The sequence below is a fragment of the Rhipicephalus microplus genome, chromosome X (genome assembly GCF_043290135.1).
Source record: "Rhipicephalus microplus isolate Deutch F79 chromosome X, USDA_Rmic, whole genome shotgun sequence".
Classification (NCBI taxonomy): Eukaryota; Metazoa; Arthropoda; class Arachnida; order Ixodida; family Ixodidae; genus Rhipicephalus; species Rhipicephalus microplus.
In genome coordinates, this window is record NC_134710.1 from 444412723 (window position 1) to 444424062 (window position 11340).

Consider the following 11340-nt stretch of genomic DNA (forward strand, 5'->3'; position numbering starts at 1 on the left):
GGGCGACGGCGCGACGGCGCATGCGCGCGCGTCAGCTGTCGAATGTTCGAGAAGCGGTGCGGACGGCGCACTACAAGGCGCGAGTATAAGATGCTCCGCATCTAAAACTTAAGATCCCAAGTGATTTGCGTCTGGGTGTTGCTGTGACGCTTGCGAGCTAAAATAGATTGTAGTCATCACTTATCCAGAATTGTGGACCTTAATTGGTGCTACGAGAGCGGTATTACAGGGCTAATAAATAGCAGAAGGAAACCACTTTGGCTCATTATTTTTCACAAAGGATCTACATCGTACGTTATCACTCAAAAGCTATATAAAAATAAAATGGCAGCGTCCGCAGCCCCATCAAACGCTACAAGTTTGAGTATTCTTTTGAAAATTTTGATGGGCGAGATGAGGAGGTTGATGAGAAGCTAAAATACGGAAAGCGTGATAACGTGAACCGTGCCCACTTCATACTGTGTTCCTTACCCGCTCGAAGACATTTCAACAAGCGGTTTTGTTATCGATATATTACTTGAGCTGGAGAGATAAAGCATACACAGTGACCAAGCGAGCCACAGTAAAGTGTACAGTTCGCCCGCATTTGCTACAAAAATGCAGACAGGATACCCAACATTCTTTTTAAGGTTATGCAAATCACTTCGAGCGAATACACAGTGTCCCTACTCCTCATAGCGGTTAACCTTAACATTGTATGCAACGAAAGAGTGGCTAGTCCAGTTGAGCTGAATATAAGCATATAAGACCATAATGAAGTCTGCTGTAACGAAGTAATAACATAACAAAGCTATTGCAGGATTCGGCTCAACTCGAATACTTTAGTGTAAACCCGCCCCTAATTGCTAACCTTTGAACTTGTCAAGCTGTATGCCTGAGATTGAAGACTGGAACCTAACCCTATCTAAGTTTCGGTTCACAAAACGCACATGCCAACATAAACGAACCCGGCAAAACATTTTCAGAAACTTCGCGCGACACCCAGCAGAGCAGAAATGAAAATCGCCAACACTTGACAGATGGTGATACAAAACATCGCACACTTTCAGGTGATGTGCAGTGGCCTCAATTATGGCAATAAAGTGAGATTCAAGTTGTTGTACGTATGCAAAAGCTGCTTCTGATGGCACAGTGAGATTCCCAAAAAGTTTGCTGGGGACGTGGTATGCTTTGAGCATTGTGAAATACTGGTGGGTACCCTTAAGCGTCTCACTGTCGTCTTTCAGTAACTGTGGGCAACTGCAACCGTCACATGCATTCCGAAGGAAGTGTTTGATGAGAAAACCAGCTACATAATATGCAGCGGAGTCATCGATAATATGGGAGTGAACGTTTGTCGCAAGTTCAGAGAGATCGTCTAGAGCGGGAAAGTCGTCAGGCTGTGGCTGTGCACACTCCTCATTATCCACAAGAGACGCACTGGTGAGGGAGAATGGCGAGAGCTGCTCCTGGAGGAGGTCACATTCATCATCCTCGACATTTCCGTATTCTGACAGCTTGAAGAGTTTTCTTATGCAGGTGTGCTTCAGGCCACAAATAAATTGTGCTACATTGGGGTTGGTGTTGCAACCCTGTTTTTGCCTAATGTGGCCAAATATGTTCTCTAGAGGATCCTGTTGAAGCCTGCGTGTTAACAGGTATTCAAAATTGTAATTTTTGGAGAGGTCGTCTCATAGTTGACAAATTGCCTTAATTGTAATTTGCCAACCTACGATGGTTTGTGGTTGACGTCTGCCAACAAACTGCCATAATGCAATCCAGGGAAGCTGGCCTCGGAGGAAGTCAATAAGCTCTGAATCATTTTTCATGATTGCATGCCCCTGCTTTTGCGAAGTTCTTTTTTTACTCGAGCTGTTCAAGGCATCGAAAATCCTGTCCATACGATCACAAAATTGAGCTGTAGTGATGGCCGAGGCAGGCAGCACCTTCGCATACACCAATGCCGTGATAGCAATCGAAACTGATGCACTGAGGACCTGAGTTGCTCTGCTGACCTTCATATTAGAAAAAGGTTTCTGATGAACGTGCCGTTCAGTCAACTTTGGAGCCAATCGCAACCGCAACTCATGTGAGGATTAATAAAGGCTTACAATGTGCGACCAGTTAACGATGTCATCCCCAATGTATAACTTGTGTGCTTGGACATTATTGCGCGTTGTTTTAATTAAATGCGGAGCATCAAAAATGTAATATACCCGCTCATCATTAACTTCAAAAAAAGGCTTTGCTACAGTCACTCTTAGTTGGTTAGCGAGACTTACATTTGAACTGCCCTGGTCACAAATGACTGCTTTCACTGCAATATTAATGCTCCTAAGCTCCAAAATGAGTGACACCAGCAAGTTATGCATAACAGATGATGGTGTTGATGTGTGCCCTATAGTAAAAGCAGCCGGTTGAACCCACTTTCTCGAAACGCCAACAAGAAGAAAAACCAGTGCTCGATCAGCGATGGTTGAAGTGTGATGAGTGCCATCATCTGTAAAACCCTGGACAACGTCTCTTGCCGCATAATAGTACAAATTCTTTTTGAGTGCTATTTAGTCAAAAACTAAAGCGCACACTCGGTCCCGTTCATTCCAAGCTTGAGTATTTGTTGCAATGGAAGAAAGGATTCCTGGAATTATGCCTGGAGTCATCTTTACATTAGCTAGCCACCTCCTTAATGAACGCCGGGAGGGCAAAGAAAAATATGGAGCCAGAAATCGGTATGCTCGCGGACCTCGGAAGTTTAAGTGAAGAGCCAATTTCTTGAACCACACGGGAAACCGCTTGCCCTTGCGTTTGGGCCTCAAGCGAACATGTGCAGAAAGAAGTTTAAGAACCTCCTCGGTGACGTGCAGTCGGATAACTTCAAGGGCCTTTGAAGTCGATGACGGTGCTTGGTGAGGCTGTCTCCGCAGTCTTTTGATAGTTTTCCGCTGTGCTGCTACTTTGGCTTGCAGATGTTTAATGGTTTGCTTGTACTTCATTGATGGAGACATTGTCACTGGCACACTGGAACGCACTGCAATAAACAAAAAAAAATGGATGTAAAAGCGAAGAACAACTAATCCCATACGAGCACTTTCCTCGCTCTTTCAGACCCAAGGTGCAACAACTTTCTGTGGTGCAAAGTTTTCGATTCCACTACCTAAAAACAAACCATTCACAATGTTGACAATGCACAAAAAAAAATAAAAATCACTGAGAGCCCACCCTTACATTTTGTAAGTGCACACGTAGTGTCCTTTTGAAGATAGTTTCCTCAGAATGTCCTAAACATAAAATAGCACATTAAAAACAGCTGCAATAAAAGCATAGTCACCATTTTCTCTAGGGCACTCAGGCGTGGAGCTGTTGGCGGAGACGTCTTCTGGAGGGTTTCGTGAAGCTTGTTCAGTGCCTCGGACAGTGCTGTAGGAACAATCTTGCGAGCGGCCTGCGGAAGTCTCTATATCAATCCACTCTGGTGTTGAAGTGAACATACAACTTACCGGTCACACAAGTTCCTTTTGTGAAAGCTGAATGACTGGTTAAGGTTTTTTCCGGCAAGACGAAGTAAGCGGAAATTCTTTCACCAGCTACAAGAGAGCTGCCACCTGCAGAGGTTTGGTGAACAGTCAATTTCGGTAAAAAAAAAAAAGAAATCGCGACACTGAACGCACCCTGTTCATCGGGGCACCTCAATGTGTGGGAGCCGCTTTTTGAAGCCTCTACCGCAGGTCCTGAAGAAATGAAATTACGACAATGTATCAGTAAGAGGCTTAAAATAACACAAACTGAAGCTCATCCGCACCTTGCAGTGCAGCTTCTGCAGCCATGTCACAGTCACTACTTGAAGCGACGCTCAGAGAACCTGCATATATGTGCAGTTGGTACAAGTTACAAAGCTTGTAGCATGGGGAAACTTAAACAGCTCTTTCAAACACATAAATTGGTCGAACGTGGAAGAAAAGAGAAGGCACCAACTAGGAAACAAGTAATTTGTGATTTTTGGAATTATCAACAGTGGCAGCTTTCACTGATGAAAGGTATACGTACATATGCACTCAGGCTTGAAGATAACGTGAAATAGCCCTTTAAAGTCTTTTAAAACAAGTTGCGCACGTCAAGAGCATCAAAAAACAACAGAAATGTAAAGCTGCTGTTAGGAAGGTAATAGCCCACAATTCACAAAATTTGAGACTTTCCAAGTGTTACTTCTATAGTGAGGCTTCTCCATCGGCTACAAAGATCTTCACGGTTAACTGTCGCCACTGATTCAATGCAAGTGGCTGCTATTGCACATATTTGAGTTTCAGTCAATCACTTACATGGTGCAGCTGGTTGCGCACTGGGAACAGCCATTCTTGTAAGCCTTGTGTGCCCAGGGTCCATGAAACTTTGAGCAGTCAAATGGTCGCTACAAACCCTGTACGTTGCGTACAATAGGCTGGCCGGCTTACTAAGGAGATCATCGCGTCCAGCATACTGCATCCATGCTTTCATCCTGCATTGGCAATGAACTATCAGCTGAAAGGGGAAGTGCTTGAATAGTGATTTTTTATTGTTACCCTCACTGAGCAAGTACGAACAGTAAGCCTAAAGACATGCAAACCATACAAAAGCTTTAACACACCTGCCGTCCCGTGGTATGCGGAAGAAACTCGTCCCAGGCTTCTTGTGGGTTCTGCCATTGTTGAAGCACCACGATACACAGCAGTAGCTGCCGTAGCTTGGACCGCCGGACGGCATGGCGTCAGCGCGGTCTGTAAATGTTAGTAAGTGGATGCTTCGCTGTCAAATTACGAAAAAGATATGTGCACGTCATAAGTGTACCAACAAACCCCTTTGAATGATTAGCTAATCGATGCACATTACAAAACCAGTGATACATCTCTGACCCATAAAACTCTGACTTGCAAAGATATACGTCAGGACCACGTACAAAGATCTTCAGAAGTTTCCAGGCCGCTATCCCTTGTAATGCAATGGTATCGCGGCCTGGGAACTTTAGAACACCTTCGTACGTACGCAGTATCAGCAGTACCTTGGGGAGAAAAATCGTAGTTGAAATTTATGCGGTAAAATTATATTGGAAACGTCAAAAAAATTTGTGAGCAGCTTGCACTAGTGGCACAAGGCTAGCGAAAAAACGAAGATGATGGCCACTTGGCTAGTCCAGATTTGCCTCCGGCACACCAACAATTATTCGTGTTCCGAGCCTTCGGGAAACGCGTCGTGAAGCATGCGAGGCCCAGCGAATACTTCTCAATATTTTGCACCGAGCCTATGACCTAGCTGCCCAGCTACGCTCAGCGCACAGACGCTCGCGTCCGTCGCAGACGCAGCACGCGTCGCCTCGGCTTGACGCCGTGCCGCCTTTGCTATACTGCATACGTTGCACAATGTTCTTGTCTAGCCGCCGCATAGAGCCACAAACTTTCTTTTTAGCGAACCTCCCAGTCCTTACAAGCTTCAGAAAAAGGTTACAACTGCGTGAATGAGACGCCACGTAAGAAACAAACTCGCACACTCGAAGCGCAACGTGTGTGTGTGCATCTTTCTATGTTTGTTGCATGGTGTCTTATTCGCGCAAGTGTAACCGTTTTCTGAAAAAATGACCCAACAAGACCAACAACATGTCATTCAACAAGTTTCGCTTGAAAACGTGCCTCACCTGTTATCTCACGCACGAAAACGCCGACGCAGCCGACGTTGACGAAAGCGACGAAAGCTTCTCGCTGTCAGTCATGCATGGGCTTGTCGCTGGGTAGATGGTGTTTATGACAGTACGGCTGAAGAAAAATAATCGCGTAAGGTGTGTTGAATAAATTGTTTTTATGTATAAAGAACACACCAAATTTGGGCGTATAATTATTATTTTGTAAAAACAATTCTGTTGCATTGATTATAACTGTTTTTTTTTGCGCTTGCGCCCTCGGACGTTTGGTGAGAGCACTAGTTCGTTACGTAGTCGTGACGCACTTCCTGAGGCCAGGTTTCGCGGAGTGTCCGCTCTTGTCTTCTTCTTTCTCCATGGTCCGGCTACGTACAGGCGCGGACTGGTGAAGCGCGGTAACATCTTGGCGTGGTTGAAGCACCTGGAGCATGCGCCGTTGTATGTCGCTAGCGGCGTGCGCATCGACTGGAGTCGGCTGGGTGTCTTCGATGACGATGATGTGGCCGTTTTTGAAGGTGAACGCGCCCAGGGGGGAGACGACGCGGATGACATCGAGACTGTCCCCGAGAACATAGATTTGGACGACCCCGTGCAACTAGCCATTGCCCTCAATGCCATGTCAAAGACGATCTTCTTTAATGAGGAGGGTGAGCAACGACCGCGCGCTCTCTTGATCAGAGATGATGGGGAGCGAAGCGGTGAACTGGACGATGCCACTGCCGCTGACAAGCTGATCGATCAGTCGCATATCCTGCACTTCGCTCCGGGTGAGAACCGCGTCCCACTGGCGCTCTTCATGGATGCGTATGCGGAAGAGCTCACCTTCCCCACGATATACATGGGCGTGCCTCGCAAGATCATCGGTCCGCGTTCCACGCCATTCGCCATGGCCAGCAGCGAGATACGGCGCACCGACCGGCGTGGAGCAACGCCGGAGCACGTCTTGTACATGGCCGCAAAGATGATGCGGTACAACGTTGCGGAAAGCAACATGATGTTTCGCACCAACGAGACCACTGGTTCCATCACGCGCGAGCAGCTCGAGAGTGGCGGTAAGAAGTTCCTGGAGGAGGTGCTGGACCGCGACCTCGTATTCATGCGGGGCGTTCCAAATACGGTCCAGTACTGGCAGGATCGCAGGAGTGAACTCTTCGCAATGATCCGCCAGTTGGGCAAGCCGCACGCGTTCCTGACCATGTCCGCGTCCGAGGTCCACTGGGAGCGCCTACTCGAGACCCTGGAGCGGCTGCGGGTCGGGCCCGACGGCACGCCTCGGCCCGTGTCCGAGATGATGGCCTCGGAGTGCGTGGAGCTCGTGAACGAAGACCCCGTTGCCTGCGCGATGTACATCAACCGGATCTTCGACGTCATCATGAACGTGCTCGCCGACCGAAACTGCTCGCCGTTCCGCCCGTACGTGATCCGGGATTACTTCAAGCGGGTGGAGTTCCAGCAGAGAGGAAGCGCTCACGTGCACGTGACCCTGTGGCTCGAAGAGGCGCCCGACGAGGAGCTCACCGGTGAGGAAGGTGCCACGCCCAAGACCCTCGAGATGGTGGCCCAACTCCTCACGCTCGACACTACGCTCCTCAGGCGGCGGCACACGCAGACGCATCAGCACACCCACACGTGCTACAAGCGCGGCCGCACCAAGTGCCAGTTCGGGGCGCCCTTCATGCCCAGTGATGAAACGAGGATCGTGGTGCCATTTCCACCTGCGCCGGAGGGAGACGATGCGGAGAGTGAGCGGGAACGCCAGCGTCTCAAGGTCCTCAAGAAGAAGTATGATGAAATGCACGAGGGCCTCGAGTCCGGCGACTTTGAGGATCTCGCCTCGTTCCTACGCGCTTTCGGCCTGCACTCCGAGAAGGAGTATATGGATGTCCTGCGCGCCGGCCTTTCGCGACCCTGCGTCCTCTATCGAAGGACCCCGGCGGAGAAGTTTGTGAATGCATTCAACGCATGGATAGGCCGGTTCTTGGATTCGAATATGGATATGCAGATAATACTCGATCACTACGCGTGCGCTTCCAACGTGGTGGACTATGTCAATAAGTCCGACCGCGGAATGTCCAACCTCAAACGCACCGTTGCCGAGATCCTCAAAACGAATCCCAACGACGACATCGAAGCCGTGATCCGCAAGCTTCGTGTGGACATCCTTAAAGAAATTGAAATGTCGGCACAGGAGGCGGCCTGGTTTCTGCTCAAACAGGACATGTCGCACAAGAGCCGGGAGGTGGTGTACGTCCCCACGTGCTACCTCGAAGAACGGGTGCGCGTACGCAAAACGCGTGCCGAGTTGGAGGCGCTCCCTCCGGGCTCCACCGACGTCTGGAAAGTGAACCTCGTGCAAAAGTACGAGGCCAGGCCGCCTACCCCCAACGACTTATGCCTCGCCGACTTCGCCAGCAAGTACCGGCCGACGAAGGGTGATTGCCGTTACGTGCTCAGGGTACGGCCGGCTGTGATACGCTACCACGGATATAACGCCGGTAACGATGTGGAGTCGTATATGCGGGAAAATGTCCTTCTATACGTCCCGTTCCGAAGCGAAACGGTTGATATGTTGGATCGTAATAGGTATGTGTCCATCTACGAGAACAACAAGCAGTTGATCGAGGTAAAACGAAAAGAATACAACCCAGCGGATGACGATGCACTGGTCCAAGAAATGGTGGAAGTCCACTACGCCGAGACTCTGCGGCTCAGGCGAGAGAGAGAGAGGAGGATGAAGAAAGAACAATGCAAGAAGAAGAAGAATTTAATGAAGATGACGGGTGCGCGCGGGTACAAATCCCCGAACGACGAGATGCGGATACTAGTGTGTACGCGGACGTGCTGCCTAACGAGCGCCTGCTCCGACTGCTCAAGGAGGTCAGTACGCCGTGTGCTGCGGTACGCAAACGGCGCGGAATCATGGAACGAGAAGAGTACGTCTGGATGATGCGCAGCACCAACCCCGAGCAGTACGAGTTGCTGCGCGAGATTCTGCACCGTCAGACCACGCCGGGGCAGCCTCCGCTGCGGGTCTTCTTCACGGGACCCGCGGGTTGTGGCAAGACCTTCGTGCTCAAGCTCGCCATGGACGTGTATAACCGCTGTGCGGACTGCTGCGGTGCCGTTGGCTGGGAAGACGGCTCCTCATCATCCGTCCCTTCCGTCTACAACGCGTACGTGATCTGCGCCAGTACGGGAAAGGTCGCCGTTGCTGTGGGTGGAACCGCCGTCCACAGTGCCTTCAAACTCGTGCGGGCTGCCCGTGGAAACCGACAGGACGCCCGCCTCGGAGTCATGGGGGACGGTAGACTCCGACCTAGTGACCTGAACACCTTCCGGTGTGTCTTCCGCAGAGTCAAGTGCGTCATCATAGACGAAGTCAGTATGATGTCCGCCGACCAACTCAAACTGGTTGATTGCCGTCTGCGCCAGATCACCGAGCGACTCACCGAACCCTTCGGTGGACTGGACGTCATCCTCTGCGGGGACCTGCGGCAGTTGCCGCCCGTGCGTGCCAGCGAGATCTTCAAGCGGCCCCGCAGTGCTGATAGTCTCCTCGGATTCAGCACTGTCACCTGGCATCATCTCGAATACTTCCCGCTCGTGAGAGTCGTGCGCCAGTCCGACGTCACCTTCTCCGCGGTCCTCAGCAAGATTGGGGACGGCCGCGCGCTCGAGCCCGAAGAAGTAAAGCTTGTCGAATCCAGGTTCGTCACGGTCGAGGAAGCCGCCGAGCGCGCGCCCTCGGCCGTGCGCATTTTCTACTCGAACGCCGATGTCACGCGTTTCAACGAGACCGTGGCCCGTTCGCAGGACGACTTCGTGGTGCTTCGCGCGCGTGATCGGTACCTCGGCTGCAAGACGCCGCATCTGCTCGAGAATGCCAAGCGCAGGGTTGCCCGCATGGTTCCCAGCGAGTTTGCAAATATGCCCGGGGAAGTAATGGCCGTGGTTTGCAAGCCCTACATGATGAGTCATAACATCGATCTCGTGGATGGTCTGGTCAACGGTGCGGTTGGAGTTTTGCGCCTGTGTGAGCTCGCCGGCCCGTTGCCCGATGATTGAGATGGAGTGGATGAAGAAGGAGAACGAGACGAGGATGAAGAGACGCGCGTGAGGCGACTGTGACTCGAGTTCCATGTGCCCGGTACCGGAAAGCTCACGCGTGCGCGCGCCGCTCGGGCCATTCACGAGGCCCGTTCCAAGGGCTACGACGGGACCAGCGAGAACTGGATACCCATCGAGATGCAGTCGGCCACCGTCACGGTAGATCGAAAGGCCGGCATAGCTTGTAAACGAACGCAGTTCCCCCTTGTCCAGGCCAGCGCCATCACCGTGCACAAATCTCAGGGGGGAACCTACGCCTCGGTCGTGTAAGACTACTCCAAGACGCACCCGCAGAAGCTCGTCTACGTTGCGCTCTCTCGGTGTACCAACCTCAACGGACTATACCTCACCAACGCTGAGGGAGACCACACCTTCTACCACAAGCAAGACAACCCCGACAAACCCATGCTCGATGAGTTTCGGAGGCTCGAGAATCACCGTAATCACCGTCTGGTCACCGTCACGCAGCGCTACCTCTCCGCTCTGAGGGACCAGCATTTCCGCAGGGTGTGTGAGAGTGGCTGTAGGGAGTTCACGCTCGCGCTCCTAAACGTCCGCTCTCTCTCGGCGCATGCACTGGACGTTGCCAAAGACCCCGTACTCTCCAGAGTTGATCTCCTCTGCCTCACGGAGACCTGGAACCGCTCCTCCGGTGACTGCGCTGCCGATGTCTCCCTGAGTGGCTACGATCGCGTGACCCGGGCCCTCGCCGAGAGAAGGGCTGGTGGAGTGGACGTCTTCCTAAAGCGCTACCGGCCCTTCAGTGAAGAGCTCAGGCGACAGCAGGACCGGACCCAACTCCTGGTCTTACAGCGTGCCGACCTCGCTCCTGATGCATCGCCGCGAACGTGTCCCTCTGACGACCCGTGCTCCTTCACCCGGAGTGGAAGCCGGGGCGAGTACTGCGGCGTGTGCTTGGTTGGACACGTCTACGCCAACGTCCTCTCGTATGCCGTGTGTACTTCGCCCCTCAGAGACGACTCGCCGTACGCCTCCGTCTACACCAGTGCCTACTCCGGCGATGCCGTCCTGGTTGTGACCGTCTATCTGGCCCCGAACCTCTCGAGAGATGACGTCTTGGAGCAGATGGATGCGGCGATGGAGAGTGAGTCTGTGCGCGCGCGTCCCTCGGTTCCGATTGTGGTGGTGGGTGACTTTAACGTGGACGTTAGAAAGGACAATGGCTGGTTGGTTGACCACATGCTGAACAATTACTCGATGACGTGTCTGTCTCTCGAGTTTCCGACCACGATCAACGGTGGCTTCATAGACTTGGCGTTCAGTAGGAACTGTAAGGTCCGCTCCATTTTGCCGGATCCGCTCACCGTACATTTCTCGGATCACAAAGCGCTGGTACTAACCGTGAGCTACAACGATAACACGAATAGGTGCTAATCTGTAGTGTAGTTTGTGTGTGTATGTGTGTGTGTGTGACGCGCTTGCGATGTGTGCATTTAATGCATCGTACGAAAATGTTGAAGTGTAAATAAATAATACTTCGTATATAATGTATCTGCCATGTACAAATGCTTCATGACAAACAACACTTAAATTCATTAATTACACTTTAATCATCATCATCAGTAATA

The 11340-nt window shown here is 51.3% G+C and overlaps 1 protein-coding gene across 1 annotated transcript; it reads right to left on the reverse strand.

Moving 5' to 3' along the window:
• Positions 1–714: 714 nt before the first annotated feature.
• Positions 715–5787, reverse strand: LOC142775508 (uncharacterized). Its single transcript, XM_075876948.1, has 6 exons — positions 5642–5787; positions 4601–4730; positions 4296–4471; positions 3779–3838; positions 3648–3707; positions 715–728 (listed from the first exon to the last, which is right to left on the reverse strand). Exons 2-6 carry the CDS (start codon positions 4714–4716, stop codon positions 715–717), a joined length of 426 nt encoding a protein of 141 aa, XP_075733063.1. The 5' UTR covers positions 4717–4730; positions 5642–5787.
• Positions 5788–11340: the final 5553 nt, after the last annotated feature.

What these genes read in the sequence shown, in the direction of transcription:
- LOC142775508 (XM_075876948.1), bottom strand. Translation starts at nt 4,716, where the DNA reads ATGCCGTCCGGCGGTCCAAGCTACGGCAGCTACTGCTGTGTATCGTGG. An exon ending in TGCGCAACCAGCTGCACCAT is followed by an intron (nt 3,839 to 4,295) that starts GTAAGTGATTGA and finishes ACATATATGCAG; the next exon opens with GTTCTCTGAGCGTCGCTTCA. An exon ending in TGCAGAAGCTGCACTGCAAG is followed by an intron (nt 3,708 to 3,778) that starts GTGCGGATGAGC and finishes TCATTTCTTCAG; the next exon opens with GACCTGCGGTAGAGGCTTCA.